The following is a 22712-nucleotide window of genomic DNA, read 5'->3' as shown; positions in this document are numbered from 1 at the left end:
CCGAATGGAATTGAGGACCATAGTGTCTGAATTCCCTGACCCTAGAAAAGATTTAGTTGCTAGCCAAAAATACATCAGGGACCTAGGAAACACTTTAGAGCCCAATAATAAAGATTGGCAGATATTGCTAAGAGCTTGTTTACCCTCCAATGTCGACACAGCTCAATTCTTAGTTGACTGTAGATTAGATCAGGATGTACCTCTTACAGATGTGTACAACAAAGATAACGTAAAAAGGATAAATTTACAGTTAAAGGAGTATTTCCCAGCCGTTGTTAAATGGAACAAAATATTCTCCATTAAACAAAAGGAGTCAGAAACGGCAGCAGAATATTTTCACCGGGCACTATTAGAAATGGGAAAGGACACTGGTATAGAGGACATTAAGACTAATGCAAACCATCAAGAAGTAGCAGTATCTGTACTAATGGATGGTTTAAAGGAAGCATTAAAGGCAAGGGTACAGACCACGCAACCATGTTGGCGAGGTCTGTCAGTGGCCACTTTGAGAGAGGCTGCTATTGATCACGACCGGAACATCACCAGACACAGGGAGTCACAAGGTGATAAGTTAATGTCAGTAAGTATACAGGCCCTGACCACAAAGCAGCCTGTGGTAATATCACCAAACCCTGTGGGTAAGTCAACTGTGGTAACATGTTATTTTTGTCACAAACAGGGACACTTTGCACGAGACTGTAGATCAAGAAATCGACAAAAGTCTTACCAACCCCCTAGACAACGACACGACACACGACATTGGGATCAGGGTCCACAGAGACGGAGTTATGAGCCACATACAGGGGAAACAAAAAGATATCCCCCGAACAGAGACTGGCATGCCTCTGGTAGTTCCCAGCTATCTCCCTCACAAGTAGTTGCTGCCAGCGGGATTCAGGGAGGTCACCATACCCAATAGGGGTGTGGCCATACCTGTAATCTGCAGCCAGTAAAATTGATTGCAAGCCTTGGAAGTGAACCCGAAATTGCAATTAATGTAGCTGGTAAATCATTAAACTTTCTTGTAGACACAGGGGCGGCCAAGTCAGTGATAAATTCGACAGTGGGCATGAGAACCACTGGTAGGACAATTCCAGCCATGGGAGTAACAGGAGTAGTCCAGCACTACCCTGTTAGCAAACCAGCCGAGATTACAATAGGGCCTTTGCATACCAAGCATTCCTTTTTGCTGGCTGCATCGGCACCAACTAATCTCCTGGGAAGAGACTTACTGTGTAAAATGGGGTGCGTCATTTATTGTACTCCTGAAGGTGTATTCTTGGACATACCTGAGAATCACGCTCAGGAAGTGCGAGACATGTTAGACTCCCCATCAAAATTAATGTCGCATACCATTATGACAAATAGGAATCCATCCCAAGTAGAAGAGATGACATCTCAGATACCAGAGTCACTTTGGACAAAAGACGGACAGGACACTGGATTAATGGCAAACGTAGCTCCAGTAGTTGTACAAGTAAAAGATGGTAGGATAGCTCCAAAAATCCCACAGTACCCTCTGAAGCCAGAGGTGGAGTTAGGAGTTTATCCAGTAATAGAGCGCTTGCTACAACAGGGCATTCTGGTAAGAACGTCCAGCACTGCCAATAGTCCCATCTTCCCTGTTAAAAAGAGTGGGGGGAGGGGTTACAGACTAGTGCAGGATCTAAGGGGGATTAACAAAATAGTTGAGAGTCAGTTCCCCGTAGTGCCAAATCCAGCTGTCATCCTAATGCAAATCCCTCCCACTGCCAAATTTTTCACTGTCATTGACCTCTGCTCCGCTTTCTTTTCGGTACCTCTGCACCCTGACAGCCAATATTTATTCGCATTCACATACAGAGGAGTCCAATACACGTGGACTCGATTACCCCAAGGTTTCATAGATAGCCCAAGTATAGTTTCTCAGGCTTTGCATGATTGTTTACAGTCTTTCCAACCAGTGAGTGGATCAGTATTAATACAGTACGTGGATGATCTACTACTGTGTTCTGATTCATTGGAGGCATCCCTGAAGGATACGAAACAGCTCCTGTTTCATCTTTCAGACACAGGACACAAGGTTTCCAAAGACAAGTTACAATTATGCCAAACTAAGGTAAAATATTTGGGACACTGTTTAACACAAGGACTGAGACACCTGACCGCTGATAGAATTCAAGCAATTAGAGACATGACTCTGCCACAAACCCAGCAACAGATCAGAACGTTTTTAGGAATGTGTGGGTATTGCCGTAATTGGATCCCAGGGTTTTCCATTTTAGCGTTACCTTTGCAGGAAATGGTCTCCTCAAACAAACCTGATAGGATTTCGCATACAGACGAGTCCGAAACAGCATTTGAGAGACTTAAACAGTGCCTAACGCAGGCACCAGCACTAGGTATGCCAGACTATGGGAAACCCTTTGAACTATACGGAACAGAAAGTGCTGGTTGCGCGGCAGGCGTACTAACCCAAAAGCACGGTGATGCCAGCAGGCCAGTTGCATACTACAGCGCTCAGCTAGACACGGTAGCGCGATCCCTCCCCACATGCTTGCGAAGCGTTGCTGCGATAGCATTGCTAGTGACAAAAAGCGAAGATGTCGTGCTAGGCCACAACCTCACAATCCATACGCCACATGCAGTGTCAGCCTTATTGAATTCTGCCCAAACCAGACACGTATCATCAGCGAGGTTTACAAGATGGGAATTGGCCCTAATGGCCCCCGTAAACATCACCATAAGGAGATGCAGTGCATTAAATCCTGCAACATATCTCCCAGGTGTGCCTGGTCAGGCACAAAGGGTGGAAGGTGAGAGTGATGGGGAAGGAGGATTTAATACAAAGGAAGATACACATGATTGTATGGAATATTTGACCCAAAATTTTACCGCAAGGCCTGACATCAGTGACAACCCACTGGAAGATGCAGAACTCACGTTCTACACGGACGGTAGTTGTCATAGACAGTCAGACTCGGGAGACTTGTGTACTGGATACGCAGTCGTAGATTACCAAGACACCATAGAAGCGGAACCGCTAGGCCCACCTCACTCAGCCCAGGTTGCTGAACTGGTCGCCCTAACCAGAGCATGTGAATTGGCTAAGGGTAAGTCAGCCAATATCTACACCGATTCTAGATACGCCTTCGGGGTAGTTCATGATTTCGGAGCCCTATGGCGCCTCAGAAATTTCATGACGGCAGCTGGTACACCGGTAGCGCATGCAGCTCACATAAAAAGGCTTCTAACAGCGATACAGGAACCCGACAGAGTGGCTGTTATCAAATGTAAAGCACATACATATAGCCAGGACCCAGTATCACTTGGTAACAGCCGAGCAGACGAAGCTGCTAAGTTAGCAGCTGCTACCCCCAGACAGACAGACACAACACAACTGATGGTATTTAATACCATCAACACACAAAAGTTGTGTGAAATGCAGAATTTGTGTTCCACACAGGAAAAGGCAGTCTGGAAGGCAAAGGGATATGGCCAGGAGTCCTCAGGACTCTGGACGGATGGACATGGTAAACCAGTGGCCCCCAGAGCATATCTTCCATGTCTGGCTGAAGCAGCTCACGGGCTGACTCATCTACTTACCTGTTTGAGAAAGAATATTGGAAAGGCAATACCTACAGAACCATCCCATATCCCACCTGCCGGCGGCCCTTTCCAGGTAATACAAATTGACTTTATACAATTACCCCCTTGTCGGAATTTGAAATATGTACTTGTCTGTATAGATGTTTTCTCAAATTGGGTCGAAGCATTTCCTGCGGCTACAAATACCGCTATGTTTACTGCTAAGAAAATTGTGCAGGAATTTGTATGTAGATATGGTATCCCTAGAATAATCAAAAGTGATAGGGGTACCCATTTTACAGGTGATGTCTTTCAAGGAATGTGTAAGTTGATGGGAATTGATAGCAAGCTGCACACTCCGTACCGTCCACAGGCGAGTGCGAAGGTCGAAAGAGTGAACAGCACTATTAAAAATAAATTGAGTAAAGTGATGGCAGAGACAGGATTGACATGGCCAGAAGCTTTACCCATTGTATTGTACAGTATCAGAACCACTCCCAGGTCCCCTCTTAATCTGTCCCCTTTTGAAATCTTGTTTGGTCGACAACCGCATGTCATGATTAACCCTCAGGATGATTTGAAATGTAACAATGAAGTGACTGTAAAGTACTTGATTAACATGAGTAAACAGTTAAGGAATCAAAATGATAATCTGAAGTTGGTGATTCCTGATTTACCAGATAGTAATTGTCATGACATTGAACCTGGGGATTATGTGATGATACGGAATTTTCTACGCTCAGGTTGCCTTATTGACAGATGGGAAGGACCATACCAGGTCTTATTGACTAGCACTACAGCATTGAAGGTTGCTGAGAGAGAGACTTGGGTTCATTCATCCCACTGCAAGAAGGTTGCTGATCCAGAGAAGTCCCGTGATAAGGAACAGACGGTAGAGGTTGTATCACTGGAGTGTCTGTTCCAGGAGGACTGAGGCGGCACCTGAGCCGTGAAAATCTCAAGACCAAGAGCTGTTGTCGACTCCCCACTCCCTTTTATTGTTTTTCTCCACTTCCCATCCCCTCTCCCTAAAATTTCTTTTTCCCCCTTCTCATTCTTCTCCGTTTCCTCCTATAAGATGGACTTGCCCCAAGAGACTGGGATCCGGATTTTCCTGTTAACCATGATGTTGACCAGAGCAGTCTGTTCCGGCGAGAGTACCATGGAGGTCGAGAGAGGTTCTGGAATGGGTTCTGATGATAAAGATGGAGGCGTAGTTTTCCAAGATCAACCTAACCAACAAGCAAAGGCGAGTATCAGAAAACGATCCGATAGCATTGACCATAGAAGAAATTGCGACGGATTGTTAGCTGAAGAAAACTGTATCTGTAGGCTCTGTAACAATGTCATTGAGGATGGGTGCATTAAGAAATGCCAATCCAGTTTTAATATCCATATGGACCGGCATCCATTGAGTGACTATCACTCCTTAGTGGGTAGTGTGTTAAACAAAACAGATTGTTGGGTATGCTCTCAAGTACCTCAGGGTCATAGCAAATCAGGGCTAGTACCATTTCCTTTAACATTAGGGGAGGTACTTGAGTTAAGTGGTGGGAGACCGGTGGACAGGAGGTTTAACATCTCCAGCCCTCCTAGTTTGAAGCTCCACCAATACCACGTGGATAGGTCCCTATTATGTTTCAACATCTCCAATCCCAGAAAACCGGGAAATTGGGAAGTGTCATGGAGCAACCAAACCATGACCTTTTCGCATAGAGCAGATAGAATGCCTACAGATACAGAGCTTGTACGCCACATAGCCAGTAGAGGAAAATCTTTCCGGTATAGGTACACCTTAGGAAATAGAATTACGAGAGTTGGAGAAGTATCACCAGGATACTGTGCACATATCGTACAACCTGATACGTGTACTAAGCAGATGGAAGAATTAGGGTCAGGAGATTTCACATGGAAGGTGTGTAATATGGTTATGTCCTACTCCGTCCCATATGTTCTCCCCGATGATGCATATTTCATATGCGGGAGGAAGGCGTACAAGTGGCTTGCCCAAAACTCTGAAGGATTGTGTTATATTGGAAAAGTATTGCCTGAAGTAATGACTGTATCACATGACAAAATGAAAGACATACACCGTGGTGCCCAAGCTCCTTATACTCACACCCATTACGAGCACGTTGTTAAAAGGCACCTGATAGAGAAGACAGAGCATCCGGCCTCTGATCTGATAAGTGAATCCACCGGGATTCAATTCTTAATCGCGTTAGATTTCACCCGCACCGCTAGAGGAGTGCTGAATTATAAATACATATCGGCGCTCGCAAATTTGTTAGATAATATCACTGAAATGTATGATGTGTTTAGATATACTGGAAGGGAACTTCAAGCTTATAAAACAGAACTGGTGCAGCATAGAATGGTTCTTAATTACCTCACAGCAGTGACAGGCGGATATTGTGTTACATTGGCAACACAGTATGGCGTGAAGTGTTGCACGTATATCACGAATAGCACCGAGGATCCGGTCGAGGTCATAGACCAAAAGATGGACGATATTCTCCAATTGAAGTGGGAATTTCGCCGAAAACACAATCTCACTCTTGCTGCTGTAGGTAATGAGCTGACTGGTTGGGTGTCATGGTTGAACCCGCAAAATTGGTTCTCCGGTTTAGGAGACTGGGCTCAAGGAGTCATAATGGATGTTGGGAAGTTTCTCCTATGTATCTTAGGTGTTGTCATATCGATTGGATTGATATTTAGATGCGGTCAGGCTTTAATGAAGTGCAATCATCGTACTAGGGTAATGAGTTTAAAGAGTGAGGAAACTGTAATTAACCTGGACTTGATTTATGACCCAAATGTAGAAACAATGATGTGATGAAAATGCGATTTCTACGGTCCGTTTCTTTCACCTGTTTTTCCGTTTTCTCCAAGGTAACAAGACCCACTTGGACGAGGAATTTGATGAGCCGATATACAGACAACGGATTGACCAAAGAAGAAGTTTTGACCACTGTAGATACGGACATTTGATGAACTTTGCCATGGATCCCCAGTTTCCCTAGAATTCTTAAACTTACGCTAGCCCAACATTTTTTTTGTAAATCTAATGGCATTGACAAAGCTTTCTGCTCGCACCTAATGGGCAAAACAGCGCAAAGAAGACGACTTTCAACTGATACCGAACAAAACTTCAACCGACAGATGTACATTAACCTGACATAGAATACCACTGCATTTTCCATAAGTGTTCTTTATCTTCATCTCTACAACCCTCAGGTAATGACACACATAGTCGATAGGGAATACAGGCACAGATATCAGCAATCACATATCTCCCCCATTCATGTATCATCAACTAAAATGTGCTCCCCCATTTTGTTACAACCAAAGCCAAAAAGAGCTCGGTAAAGTTTGACAGCCCATCCACAGACCCGTACCACGGGATAAGAAGGAATTCACATGTATACTTCGCAATACCTCGAAGCTTGATTTAAAACACGTACGGCACGATGATACATGACCCCCAAGCACGGATTCATACACACATGCTTCTGCTATCTCACTAGGTCATACCCTTTTCCTACCATCTCCTCTCCTCCCTTACCCAACCATGTAAATGTATTAACCCCTAACATATATTTTTCTCCTTTTGAAATGTTTTCAGGAAGTGGCAGTTATTGTTGACTGCCAAAGGGTGGACTGTCAAAGTCAGAAAAATATCTCTATGCACACTACCATATTTGCACCTCACACAGGTCCGTGCTGCGCGTGCGTACGCTCTCCCGTACGTGCGCATACTCACAGTCGCGGGCACCCGCAGGCGCATGGTATGCGTATTTACAGTAGAGTTTATGCGATCGTAGCGTGCGACTCATTCGTTACATATTTTCACTAGTAATGTATTTTGTAGATCATGGTCACTTTGATAGATACTGAAAGTTTAGTTAACATAGCATGTTCCTGAACAGGGAAATCCCTCTTTGTTTGATACGAAGGGTCAGACAGGAGTAATACAGTGGTGTTTAGTATCCATCGGAAGAATATTTAATTAGCAATATTCCGGTGTTGGTTTGAAGCAGATCAATCGCTCGTGCGAATAGTTATGGACATAAGAAGTTTATGAACATTTACTTTATTTGCACTTTATTACCCATGCGGCGGGAAACCCAGTTTCCTTCCCACCTGAGCTGTTGGAAATAGTCACAGCCCACCTGTATGAATCAACCTATGACCTTTTGTTATAATGCGAGGAGGAATTCCTGTGTCCAATGAACAATGAGATTGTAGGGACCATTGAATTGCATTGTGTGTGGGGCATAAATAGGCAGGCCGACCGTATCCAGTTCACTCTCTCTTCAACGGTTCTCATTGCTGATAATCGGGAGCTGGATATCGAGGCGCATGCGATCGTTTCCCCTTGTGCGTAAGTGTTTCTCCGCAATCATATTGTCTTGATGTTATTGTGAGCCATTTCTCTCTCTCTCTCTCTCTCTCTCTCTTCTATTTCTCCCGTATTTTTCCCTTAATTGTATTGTATTGTATTTCCTGTGTAGTTATCTGGTTAGTTAGTCTATGTTATATTGTAGTGTATGCTTTGTACTGTGATTCTTTTGCAAGTATAATAGTCATAATACATATAATAGGTTTTGGACCCTAAGCCCAGGTATCTGTGTATTTCTTATAGTGTTAAGTATTCCCTGAGCGTCGGTGACGCTCAAGCAGCTTTGTAGTTAATCAGGTTACACCAGGTTGCACTTACACTCTGTCACCACACTAAGGTTTACTGTATATTTCGTTGTTAAAGGTATAGATATAAAGGTTTAACGTTATAAGCGTCTGCACCGCTGGTGATCTCCTCGTGGTCCCGAGCGTCCGCTACGCTATAGCGAATCATTACGTTAGTCGGCAGCCAATAGCGTGCCTGCCTGTGATCTCTGGGCCGTAAGCGAACGTGACGCTTGAGCGTCTCGACTACGGTTGAGCGATCGTTACGCAACTTGCGTACCCTTACAGTACTTCTTACGTAGATAGCGTACAGTGTTCTTAGACCTCTTAAAGTGTTTTATATACGATAAATATTTAGCTTTATCAGCCCTCAGTGTAACTGCGCTGTGTGCCAGGCACACCTGGCACATAGGTAGTTACGGCGCTGGCAGCATGCTTCCTTAAATGTAAAATCGCAAAACTGATATCTCATACTATGGCCCATATTTATTAAGCCTTGGAGAGTGATAAATTGCACTGTGATAAAGTACCAACCAATCAGCTCCTAACTGTGATTTTTCAAACACAGCCTGTAACATGGCAGTTAGGAGCTAATTGGCTGGTACTTTATCTCTCCACTTTATCTCCAAGGCTTAGTATATATGCCCCATCTTATAAGTTGAATCTTCTCAGCAGATGATATGCTCAGATATACAAATAAATAAATACATGCAAATCTAGTGCAACACCACCATTAAATAATAAAATAAATTATTTAATATAACTACTCACTGTACTCACATGGAAGTTAACATAAAACAGCACATCATATATTACTACATGTAAAATACCCTTAGGGGGCCTGTAATAAAGAAGCAATTGGATTGGAGTCTATAACAGATGTTTTTATTTAATTCTTGCTATGATTGCACTTCCCGTCTTCCGTGGATCCTGTAATGACCCTCTGATTTTGTGTAGCGACGAACTCACCATTCCTGGATGCGTTTCGGTAATTATATTTTTCTTCAAACAGGAAGTAATGAGTTCCTAAACAGGATGGACCAATCCCAAAACAGCTTTAGTGTCACATGGTCCAACCAATCCCAAAACAGTTTTAGTGTCACATTTTCCAACATATTACAAATACAAATATATCCAATGTGAAAGGCGGTGTATACAACATATGCATATAAAATATATTATATAATGCTCCAAAATGATTCAGCTGTACCCCTATTTATTTTCTATCAATAAAAATATGCTAATTTAATGAATGGAAAAAGAATATAGTTACCCTACAAAAATGTAATAAAAAACCTGAGGGAATTTTAAAGCTTGTTTCTTACCTTACAAATTGTAAAAAATGGGGATTTCTATATACATATATACTGTGTGTGTGTGTGTGTGTGTATAATAAATATATATATATATATATATATATATTAATAGACACCATGACATATGACACCAGAAGTGTCAGAAGTTCCCCCAGGACCATTAGTGGGTGGACTACGTGCGATCACAGCATAGCATCCCCCTCGTGCTGGCCTATGCATAGAGAAGACCCTGGCATTGTGCTATGGTCTACAGAGCATGCGCCTGTCTCTGGGAAAATGACGCATCGACACTTTCTCTGTGATTTTTCTATTGCGCATGTACCTGTCTCTGCGAGAATGGTGTCAGTGCCATCTTCCTAGTGATTTCTTCAGTAGTGGTCGTGGACACAAATATTGTATATTCAATGGGTGCAGTGACTGTTGGCTCATATTATATTTCCTCATCTATGAAATGCGTGTATCTAAATATTTTTGATCATTTATTTTCACTGTTAAACTTTTATTTGTACAATGTTTATGTTTCTATGTCATACTACTGTATGCATGGCAGCTTATGTAACGTAATGGAGAACGCCATGGTTGAATTACCTGTATATTACATAACAATAAACTCGTGTTCTCTTTCTTACAGGAAGGAGCTGGAGATAAGATACCTATATTATTGTTAGGTAACAAAACAGACATTGACAAAGAAAGAGAGGTGCCCTATGGTCTGGGGGAGCAGCTTTCTAAGGTACAGCATTTAACTGAATGAACCTGAATGTCCAACTTAGCAGTCGACTCGGGCCTGGGACCCCGCCGGGCCCTTCCAACAAACCCCAGCCTGGGTAATTAGTACCCACCTCCCTTTCTCTGCGACTCTGAATTGAGCCACAAAGGGACCAGTAACATCACCAATAAAATTGCTGAGGAATTAGTTTTAGGAAGTAACCATACACTACTGCAGCAGATCAGGCGCTCAGCTTTTAAACCCTTCAATTGCTGCCTTAAAAATGCATCTTTTTCTTTGATTATTATTAGCCGTATTCTGCATATCCCTTAGTAGCCTCCAACCTTTAAGCATGTTTCTCAAAGAATTCTTATTTAGAATTTTTGACAATAAACTGCTCATACAGAAGAAGGTGTGGTCACGTGACCTGCGTACTGAAAGACCGGTGTCCAGTTTGAATATATATTAGGTTTGTCCATCTGGTTTGGGGAAAAATCCCATCTTTCTGCAGCGGGGTACACTGGTATTCCACATCGAATAACATTGGGGTGTAGAGAGTTGGATCTTGATCCGAGGCACCAACAGGCTAAAGCTTTGACTGTTCCCAGGATGCACTGCACCGCCTCCTCTATATCCCCGCCTCCAGGCACTGGAACTCAGTTTGTAAGTTGGTGCCTGCAGTGCAGGCAGCTAACAGGGAGAGCTGCGTTAGGCAGCCCTGAAAAGAGCTTTTCTGAGAAGAAAGAAGACTTCAAGGGCCGCAGCATAAGCACTTGATGCTGTATGTCATACTGACATATTGTGCTGCGGCTCCCTCACCTCCCCCAGTGGCGCTGTATACTCCTGCGCCCTGGATGCTGGGTACTTACAGCAAAGGCGCTCCGGTCTTCTCAGGCACACACACCGCCGCTGCTCTCCGGGATCGCGTGGCCGCACGATAGGGAGGAGGTAAGAGGGTCCCCCAGGTGGGACTCGCTGAAATCGCGATCCGGGACGCGGACTCCGGAGATGGACCGCGCCGCTGGCGTGAACACTGTGGCCAGGCACGGAGTGGACCCCACTATTTCCACCAGGGCAAGGAGCACAGGTCGGATTTACCAACATCCGTTTATTACAGGCTCCATAGTACCTGGTGGTGAAGTCCAGCAGAGGGGATAAGGCGCTGGCATGTAGCCCCTCCCCCAGCCCCAGGCACCATCAACAACAGCAGATGTTCCCGCCCTGGAGCTGCATCTCTCTCTCTCCCTCACTCCCTGTCAGCGTTTGGGCGCCATTACAGAGTGCTGCGCTGATTTTGGGACTGCTGGGCACTGTCTCCTCTGTAAAGCCGCCTGCCTCATCAGCGCTTTGCATTTACAGGACACTTACGTATGCTACATGTCGTTTAGACAGTGTTAGTTAAGAACAAGTGCATAACTACAGGAATATTAAGTACAAGTACTCTGTGATATACATTCAGTGTTTACTGTGCATTGTTATATCTGTATAGTTTTATGTAGTATTACTAGTCCAGTGCAGTTTTATTGTTGTGTGTAATAATTTCTGCATTGTACATGTGACTGTGTGTGCCTATAGCTGCTGTGTGGTTCCTATTCCGTGTATCTCACACATATTGCTATCCCTATATTCTGTACCCTGAAGGAGGCTAAGTGCATCAGGGTCCTATATATATAGTGTTCCACAGGATATACTATTTTGTATTTTTCTCTGTGTATTTCAGTCCCCATATACCACTTAAATCTTCTGTGAGGTTCCAGGTACCGAGGGTTCTGTACCCCTCAGTCAGTCTGCAGCATCGGTGGCACATCAAGACCCACCTTGGGCTGCTTTTTATAATTTACTGACTACGCTAGTAACGAGACTTACGCCCCCTGTGGGACCTCCTGTGCCATTACAATCACATATTGTCCCTGTCGTAAATCCGCCATGGGCGGATGCTCTGTCGACTCAATTACAGCAGTTAAATCAGTCTTTGGTTAACCAAAAGCCTAACCCTCGCCCTCCTAAGACCAAAGGGTCATCTAAGCGGGCCATTTCTTCCTCACAATCCACTCATGTTTCGAATACTTCATTCGATGAAGATGGCGTATATATACTGATCCATCAGACACTAATGCAGATGCTTCTAATGAGGAATCTACAATGCATGTTGATGTCCCTGACCTATTGGAGGCTATCAAACTGATTCTTCAGATTGATAATGAAACTGACCCTCCAGATACGTCTAAGAAACCTGATAAGTTCATACCTCAGAAGGTTACTAAATTAGTTTTGCCACATTCTGACCATTTAGTTGACATACGTCAGGAATCCTGTGAGTCTCCAGGAAAGACAATTCTCCCTGTCTAAAAAGATGGTAACTCGTTATCCCCTCTCTGCAGAGTTAAGTAAGAATTGGGAAACACCACCACCGGTGGACTCACGTGTAGCTCGTCTTGTGGTGTCTTCTACTCTGCCTGTCACTACCATCACCTCTCTGAAGGAACCGACGGATAAGCGCGTGGAGGGATGCTTGAAGTCTATTTACACTCTTGCAGGTGCCGTACATAGATCCACTATAGCAGCTTCTTGGGCTGCAAAAGGTATTGAGGCAGAGCTACCACTGAATTTTTCTGATAATGCCAGACAGTGTATTTCATATGTTACCACAGCCTCTCATTACATTCAGGAGGCGGCCTCTGATGCCGGTGTTCTGGCGGCCAAAGCGTCTACTACGTCCATTCTGGCTCGCCGGATTCTGTGGTTGCGGTCCTGGTCGGTGGATCTAGACTCTAAAAAGACCTTGGAGGAAGATTTGAACAAGATTGTTGCTCACTTAGCGTCTGCTAAGACTGTATGTCTGCCAAGTACTAATCCTTTGGCTCCGAAGGCTAAAAGTACCTCTTTTCGTTCCTTTTGACCTCCAAGTAAAGCAAAAGGTCAGGCGTACCCGAAACAGGTTCGCACTTCCAAAACCTCTAAGCCCAAACCTAAACGTTCTTGGGCTGCCCGTCAACCTGCTTCCAAACCAGACAAGCCTGCTGCATGATGGGGCAGGCCTCGCCATGGGAGACTCCAGGGTGGGAGGCCGAATTCTGCGGTTCGCCCAGGTATGGTTACAGACCACTTCCGACGCCTGGGTGAGGGAGGTCGTCACTCATGGACACGCCATTTCTTTCTAGACACGTCCCCCTCACCAGTTTTGCTCGACAATTATCCCTTCGGATCCGTTAAAAACAAAAACTTTACATTTGGTGGTACAATCCTCCTGGACACAGGAGTGGTAGTGCCGGTGGCTCTGTCTCAGAGGGGCAGGGGGTACTATTCAACACTGTTCATAGTTCTGAAGCCAAATGGATCCTCCTGGCCCATTCTTAACCTCAAGTCTTTGAACAAATTTGTGAAGGTTTCCAAATTCCGTATGGAAACTCTTCGCTCTATTGTTCTGGCTTTGGAGCCCAGGGACTATATTGTATCTCTGGACATACAGGATGTTTACCTACACATACCTATTGCCATGTTGCATCAGCGCTATCTGTGGTTTGCTATTGGCAACCTACATTATCAATTCCAAGCCTTGCCTTTTGGACTGACCACATCTCCTCGGATCTTCACCAAGGTCATGGCCGTCGTCAAGGCATCAGGATCCTGCCGTATCTGGACGACTTGCTGATCCTGGCGAACTCCCAAGAGGTTCTCATCCGTCATCTAGAACTGACGGTCCAATAGCCCACGGATGGCTCATCAATTGGAAGAAATCCTCGCTCGTCTATGCTCAGAACATGGTGCACCTGGGGGCATACCTAGACACACACCACCAAAGTTTGTGCTTGTCTCCAGAGAAGGTCCTGAAACTCCAGGACAGGATAAGATGCTTCCTCTCTCGCTCAAGAGTGTCGATATACTCGGCGATGCAAGTACTAGGCCTCATGGTGTCGGCTTTCGACATGGTGGAGTACGCTCAATTTCATTACTGCCCTCTGCAGAGGTTAATCCTTTCCAAGTGCGACGGCCTGCCTAACCGTATCAGATCTCACATGATCTCCTTGACTCTGGAGGTGTGTCTGTCACTGAGCTAATGGCTACAGGACCAACAATTGAGCAGGGGTCGTCCCTTCTGGATCTCCAACTGGGTCCTCCTAATGACGGATGCCAGTCTGCGAGGTTGGAGCAACACTCTCTTCAGGGTCGGTGGACCAGGGAGGAATCTCTCCTCCCGATAAATATTCTGGAGTTGCAGGCAGTGTTCAGTGCTCTGAAACTGGCCCGGCATCTGGTATTGAACAGGCCTGTTCAAGTACAGTCAGACAACGCCACCACGGTGGCGTACATATATCATCAAGGCGGCACTCGAAGCCGCATGGCAATGTTGGAAGTGTCAAAGATTCTTCAATGGGTGGAACGCCATCTGCCAGCCATATCGGCAGTGTTCATTCCGGGGGTCCTCAACTGGGAAGTGGGCTTCCTCAGTCATCAGGACGTACACGCCGGAGAGTGGAACCTTCATCCAGAAGTATTTAAACTCCTAGTGAACAAGTGGGGCCTACCAGATGTAGACCTGATGGCGTCTCGACACAATCAGGGTGGTGAGGAAGTTCAAGCAAGAAGGAGGAATCCTTCTTATAGCTCCAGCGTGGCCCACACAGCACTGGTTCACAGAGGTTCTGGTCTTTGGAGCAAGAACAAGGGATCCTCAAGCGGCGTTTGTGGACGCACTGGCAATTCCATGGAAGTTTCGGCTGCCGTACGTTTTCCCTCCGGTGTCACCCCTGCCCAGAGTGGTGAGGAAGTTCAAGCAAGAAGGAGGAATCCTTCTTCTAATAGCTTCAGCATGGCCCAGACGGCATTGGTTCTCAGAGGTTCCGGCCTTCGGAGCAAGAACAAGGGATCCTCAAGCAGCATTCGTGGACGCACTGGCAATTCCATGGAACTTTCAGCTGCCGTACGTGTTCCCTCCGGTGTCACCCCTGCCCAGAGTGGTGAGGAAGTTCAAGCAAGAAGGAGGAATCCTTCTTCTAATAGCTCCAGCGTGGCCCAGACGGCATTGGTTCTCAGACCTGCAGGGTCTCTCGCTAGAGCGTCTTCTTCTGCTTCCGCAATGACCAGACCTCCTCATTCAGGGCCCTTGTGTTTATCAGGATTTGGCCCAACTGGCTTTGATGGCGTGGCTCTTGAAGCTTCCGTACTGAGGGCCAAAGGATTTTCTGAGGCGGTCATTCAAACTATGTTGAAGGATCGTAAGCCAGCTTCTGCTCGGATTTACCATAGGGTCTGGAATTCTTACTTTGTTTGGTACGCATTCAACAATCATGATGTTTACAAGTTTAGTACGGCCAAATTTTTGGCCTTCCTACAACAAGGCCTGGACTTGGGCCTTCAACTGGCGTCCCTCAAGGTTCATATTTCAGCCGGTGTGGTTTCAAAGAAAAATTGCGTCTCTGCCTGACGTTCATACTTTCACTCAGGGTGTTTTACGGATTCAGCCTCCCTATGTCCCTGTGGCTCCTTGGGATTTGTCCGTTGTTCTGAATGCCCTACAAGAGTCTCCATTTGAACCTCTTGAGTCTGTGGACCTTAAATGGCTTACGCTTAAGGTCTTATTTTTGCTGGCTATTGCCTCTGCTAGACGTGTTTTAGACTTGGGTGCCTTATCCTGTCGGTCATCCTTTCTGATTTTTCATCGTGACCGTGCGGTTCTTAGAACTCGCCCTGGTTATCTACCTAAGGTGGTGTCGTCTTTCCTCCTTAATTAAGATATTGTGGTTCCGGCCTTTATCTCTCCTGGGTTGTCCTCCAAAGAGCTGTCTTTGGATGTGGTACGGGCTCTCCGTATCTATGTGAAGAGAACCGCCTCTCTTAGGAGATCTGATTCTCTCTTTGTACTTTTTGGTTTTCACAAGCGTGGCTGGCCTGCGAATAAGCAAACTTTGGCCAGATGGATGCAAATGGTGATTGCACAAGCTTATGCTCAGGCTGGACTTCCAGCTCCTGCTGCTATCAAGGCCCATTCTACTCGGTTTGTTGGACCTTCTTGGGCGGCCCGCCGTGGCGTGTCCCTAGAACAATTGTGCAAGGCGGTTACGTGGTCCTCGGTGAACACGTTCATTAGGTTCTATGCCTTTGATACTTCCGCCTCCCAGGATGCTTCCTTTGGATGCCGGGTTCTTGTACCCGCTACAGTGCGTCCCCTCCCATGAGGAACTGCTTTAGGACAGCCCCGATGTTATTCCCTGTGGAATACCAGTGTACCCCGTTGCAGAAAAGGAGATTTATGGTAAGACTTACCATGGTTAAATCTCTTTCTGCGAGGTACACTGGATTCCACAGGGTGCCCACCCTGACGCACTTAGCTTCTTTGAGTTTGTATGGCATTAGCCGCTGGTACCTTCTCCTTTCGTGAGAATGTGGTTCTGTGTGGCTAACTACTATTATCTCTTTTACCTGCTACTGCATTGGACTGGTTAACAAAACTGAGCTCCAGTGCCTGGGGGCGGGGATATAGAGGAGGCGGTGCAGTGCATCCTCGGAACAGTCAACGCTTTAGCCTGTTGGTGCCTTGGATCAAGATCCAACTCTACACCCCAATATTATTCCTTGTGGAATCCAGTGTACCTCGCAGAAAGAGATTTAACCATGGTAAGTCTTAAGGCCCGTACACACTGGTCGATATATCGGCCGTTCTCTTGAACGGCCGATATATCGTGGGACCGTCGGCCAGTGTGTACAGCCGATACGTCTGTGAACTCCGTCGTTCACAGACGTATCGCGCCGGCCGCGCAGCACAGCCGACGGCCAATATATCTACCGATATATTGGCGCGTCGCTGTGTGTGTAAGGGGCGGTCGGCTGACCGCCCGTACACATGCTGCGGCGGCCGGCGGTGATTGACAGCTGAACTGGGTGGGCGTGTGTACACGCCCACCCAGTTCATGACGTCAGTCCCCGACGGATCAGGCAGTGTGTATGCACAGCACACTGCCCGATCCGTCCATAGATATATCTGCAGATCAATTGATCTGCAGATATATCTACTAGTGTGTACCCACCTTTACATTAAATCTCCTTTTTTCACAACATTGCCTCCGATTCCATTGTTATCTGTCAGGTAACTACAGTACCAGTCAGGTGGCACCCTGCCCACACAGGCCCACTGAATATGGTCTGCTGATTTTTAGTCAGTTACATCAGGGGTGGTCAAACAGTCGATCGCGATCGACTGGTCGATCGCGATCGACTGGTCGATCGCGGACATGCGACCAGTCGATCGCGATCCGCCGCCCAGCCACCCGAAGCCGCGCCTCTCCTGCCTGCCGCTCTGCCTCCTCAGTGACGGCAGAGTGTATAGCTCAATCAGGTGCCGGTTCGTTAGCCAATGAGAGCTCGCGGACCGGCGCCTGATTTGAGCTATACACGCTGCCGTCACTGCCGGAGATTAGACTGAGAAGCAGGGCGGAAGACAGGAGAAGCGCGCGCTGCGCTGCGCTCTCCACTCCGGTGAGCTCTACTATGGGGGCATATCTGGCATTGTGGGCACATGGCTCAGTGGGGGCATATCTGGCAATGTGGGGCATATCTGGCACTGTGGGGTCATATGTGGCACTGGGGGCATATCTGGCTCTGCGGGCACATGGCACTGTGGGGGCTTTTCTGGCACTGTGGGGGCATATCTGGCACTGTGGGTACATGGCACTGTGGGGCATATCTGTAATCTGGCGTTGTGTGGGCATATCTGGCACTTTGGGCACATGGCACTGTGGGGGCATATCTGTATCTGGCACTGTGGGGGCATATCTGGCACTGTGGGCACATGGCACTGTGAGGGCATATCTGGCACTGTGGGCACATGGCACTGTGGGGGCATATCTGGCACTGTGGGGGCATATCTGGCACTGTGGGCACATGACACTGTGGGGGCATATCTGTAATCTGGCGCTGTGGGGGCATATCTGGCACTGTGGGCACATGGCACTGTGAGGGCATATCTGGCACTGTGGGGGCATATCTGGCACTGTGGGGGCATATCTGTAATCTGGCACTGTGGGGGCATATCTGGCACTGTGGGCACATGGCACTGTGGGGGCATATCTGTATCTGGCACTGTGGGGGCATATCTGGCACTGTGGGCACATGGCACTGTGGGGGCATGTGTATCTGGCACTGTGGGAGCATATATGTTTGAGGTTTTTACCTGTGGGGTCCAATGTGTTATTTCGTGTGAGGCAGTCATTACACTCTGTGCAGCAAGGCTACGTCCCTTTTTTTGTTATACCACGCCCACTTTTTGTTATACCACGCCCACTTTTGTTATATCACGCCCCCTTTTTGCGCGCGCCGTTCCTCCTAGGTAGATCACAGAAGCTTTTTAGCTTTCAAAGTAGATCGCCAACTCCAAAAGTCTGGCCGCCCCTGAGTTACATCATAATGAGTTCAGATGTTGCTTAGAATTGCTAGCTGTTTCTGACTCTTAGTCATGCTGGGAATTGTAGTGCTTCTCCAGCAACACAGTTTGTGCTGTATTTTTATATTGTTTTGTCCCTCTTTAAATAAATTGCTACAGAATTGGTTGGCATTATTTAAAATTGAGAAAAGTGTTTCCTTTCAGGAAAACGCCTATACTGTATAACCCTTCAGTTTGGTAATACAGGTTGAGTATCCCTTATCCAAAATGCTTGGGACCAGAAGTATTTTGGATATCAGATTTTTCCGTATTTTGGAATAATTGCATACCATAATGAGATATCATGGCGATGGGACCTAAATCTAAGCACAGAATGCATTTATGTTTCATATACACCTTATACACACAGCCTGAAGGTCATTTTAGCCAATATTTTTAATAACTTTGTGTATTAAACAAAGTTTGTGTACATTGAGCCATCAGAAAACAAAGGTGTCACTATCACTCTCAAAAAATTCCGTATTTCGGAATATTCTGTATCTCGGAATATTTGGATATGGGATACTCAACCTGTATTATTAAAGACTGTGGACCTCATTCAGAGATGGACGCAGATCATTGCATTCGCAGCAATATGTGCGTCCATCTCCTCACATGCAAGGCTGTCCAGCATGTGGCGCCGCCTCACGATGTGTCAGCAATTTAATAGAGAATGCATTGATTTTTGTTTGACCCCTGGCTGCGCTGACAGGCAGCCCAGCGTCATTTTATTTTCTGTAGCGGCTGCTTGTGACATCACGCAGCTGCCCAGAAAATGCTGCTGCCATGCCCCCATTTGGCCTGCCACGCCCCCACAATGCCATGTTACTGCCCCATGATGGCCGCCGCTATCAATCACCTTGTGGCCTCGAATGTGTAGGGTCGCGCACACGCACTTCGGCCGGTGTGCAGACCCCTGGATGCGACGGCTGCATCCAGGTCTGAATGACCCCCTACAGCTTCTGTGACCAATAGTTTTGAAGAGAATGAAAATGTTGGGAGCATGAAAGATTAATCACTTTTCTAATGAAAGTATTATACAGCAAGTGTCTGGAAAAGTATTACTGGGCATATCTGTCAAACAGTATTTGTGGGATACATTCATTTTCAGGGGCTATTGGAGTGCTCCACTGTGATCTCACATTTTCAATTGCAAAAGCAGATTTATATGGGGGATGCCAAATTTACAAAGCTTTACATTCTGGAGCTTACCCTGGAAGCTATGCCATCTTCAGCTAATGCCATCTTCAGCTAATGCCATGGATGCTAATGCCATCTTCAGCTAGTGCCATTGTAGGCTATGGGTTACATTCATCATTTTTGGAATGTTATGCCACATAAATTAAAATAATACCTCAAAGTACTGTATGCTCGTTCTAAGCTAATATTAGTATTTATTTCCTTCATAACCAGATACAGTGTTATTATACTTTTTGTTATTCTTGCATTCCCATACGTGTCATTCTCAAAATTTTAAATATATGAAAATTGAAATCAAATGAGACTGAAAAACAATTGAAGAAGAGTAATGTAGTTTTCAGGCTTGTGACAGAATATATGCAGTAATCTATGCATGGTTTTATCCCTGAGCAATTTTCTGAGTGGCTCCAAACAGTTCCACCAGTTGCTAAATTACAGTTACACAGGAGCATACTCAATTGCCCTTTCCAGACAATAATGGTAAAATAAAGCATTTTATTTTACTAAGCAAACACAGATTCAAAAAACCTCTTTGTCATGGAAGGAGTTTGTGATCGTAGCCTCAAGCAATGGGGGTCATTCTGAGTTGTTCGCTCTGTATTTTTCTTCGCATCGCAGCGATTTTCCGCTAACTGCGCATGCGCAATGTTCGCACTGCGACTGCGCCAAGTAAATTTGCTATGCAGTTAGGTATTTTACTCACGGCATTACGAGGTTTTTTCTTCGTTCTGGTGATCGTAGTGTGATTGACAGGAAGTGGGTGTTTCTGGGCGGAAACTGGCCGTTTTATGGGAGTGTGTGAAAAAACGCTACCGTTTCTGGGAAAAACGCGGGAGTGGCTGGAGAAACGGAGGAGTGTCTGGGCGAACGCTGGGTGTGTTTATGACGTCAAACCAGGAACGACAAGCACTGAACTGATCGCAGTTGCCGAGTAAGTTTGAAGCTACTCAGAAACTGCTAAGAAGTGTCTTTTCGCAATTTTGCTAATCTTTCGTTCGCAATTTTGAAAAGCTAAGATTTACTCCCAGTAGGCGGCGGCTTAGCGTGTGCAAAGCTGCTAAAAGCAGCTTGCGAGCAAACAACTCGGAATGACCACCTATGAACGAGCATCTGATCCAAGTGACTTTAATAATAGGAAATATCCCCATGATCAGCACTTATATTTAACAACAAATGCGTGTAAACCTCATATGATCATAGATCCAACTATGGGGGTGATTCAGACCTGATTGTAGCTGTGCTAAATTTAGCACAGCTACGATCAGCCACACTGACATGCAGGGGGATGCCCAGCACAGGGCTAATCCGCCCCGCATGTCTGTCTGCCCCCCCCCACCCCTGCACAAGTACAAAAGTATCGCACAGCTGCAATGCTTTTGTACATGAAGAGTAACTCCCAGCCAGCGCAACTCCTGCGTACACTACTAACTAGGAGTTACTCGTCATTGTGATGGTCGCAGCAGCTGCATGTAACGTCATGCAGCTGCTGCGGCCCGTCCCCCGCATGGACCAGCCACGCCGGCGTTGGCCGGACCGCGCCCACAAAACGGCGTCCAAGCGCCACCGTGCAGCCCCCTCCCACCCAGCGACCGCCTCTGCCTGTCGATCAGGCAGAGGCCATTGCTGGGCTATGACATCCATCGGCTGTCTGGCATGCACCGGCGCATGCGCACTTCTGAACTGATTGCTGCGCTGCAATGAACGGCAGCGTGCGATCAGGTCCGAATGGCCCCCTGAGAGTCAGACTACAAAGTGAACTGGCCGATGCTGAATGGACTAGCTGGCAGCTCAGTGATTAGAACACACCTCACAGTCGTGCAATAGGAAACAACAACTTTTAAGGCCTTAATCATTACTGTTATTTTTCCTTTTATTTATAAGGTGCCACAAAACGTGCCCAGCGCCGTACAGAGTAATCATGAAAAACATTTCACATTAACAGGGAATTAGATCTTAAACACAATACAGGTTGGAATGCCATAGCTTAGATAAACAGTAATATCACACCATAGACTGCGTAGGACAGATAACTGGGACATGGGTTGGGCGGGATGCGGTCAACATCCCGCTGGACGGGATCCTGGCGGTCGAAATCCCGACGCCGGAATCCCGACCGCCACAATCCCGACCGCCACAATCCCGACATATTCTCCCTCTGTGGGTGTCCACGACACCCATAGAGGGAGAATATAATAGTGTGCCGAGCGTGGCGAGTGAAGCGAGCCCGCAAGGGGCTGCGTTCCGCTCGCCACCCCTGTCGGGATTGTGTGGTCGGGATTCCGGCGTCGGTATTTCGACCGCCGGGATCCCGTCCAGCGGGATTACGTACTGATCCCGGTTGGGCAATTCACCGAAGCTAGCAGGAGCCACAGGTGGGAATCCATTCAGTACTACTCACTCATCCTGTACCAAAGGTATGGGTGAGCAGACAGAGTCGCTGAAGGGGAGAAGGTGACAAGGGAGAAGAACAGTGGTGATAAGGAGTGTGCTGGGGAAGTACTAGATGGAAGGAGCCCTACTTGTACATTTAAGGGGTCTATGTACTAAGCCTTGGAGAGAGATAAAGTGGACAGAGATAAAGTACCAACACAACAGCTCCTAACTGCCATGTTACAGGCTGTGGTTGAAAAAACAGGAGCTGATTGGCTGGAACTTTTTCTCTCTCCAAGACTTAGTCCCAGATTTATTAAGCCTTGGAGAGTGATAAATAGCACGGTGATAAAGTACCAACTAGTGATGAGCGGGTTCAGTTCCTCGGAATCCGAACCCCCCCGAACTTCACCCATTTTACACGGGTCCGAGGCAGACTCGGATCCTC

At 46.4% G+C, this 22712-nt stretch overlaps 1 protein-coding gene across 1 annotated transcript in view; it reads left to right on the top strand.

Annotated features, from left to right (window-relative positions):
* CRACR2A (calcium release activated channel regulator 2A) overlaps nt 1-22712 on the top strand; it is a 416510-nt gene that overhangs the window by 322372 nt on the left and 71426 nt on the right. The window contains exon 16 of the mRNA XM_063928465.1: nt 10201-10302. Within this exon, the coding sequence (XP_063784535.1) occupies nt 10201-10302 (102 nt within the window). The remainder of the gene's footprint in view (nt 1-10200; nt 10303-22712) is intronic.

This window comes from Pseudophryne corroboree, chromosome 6 (assembly GCF_028390025.1).
Source record: "Pseudophryne corroboree isolate aPseCor3 chromosome 6, aPseCor3.hap2, whole genome shotgun sequence".
NCBI lineage: Eukaryota > Metazoa > Chordata > Amphibia > Anura > Myobatrachidae > Pseudophryne > Pseudophryne corroboree.
Note: the sequence above shows the minus strand (reverse complement) of the source record. Positions and strands in the feature narration are given on the sequence as shown.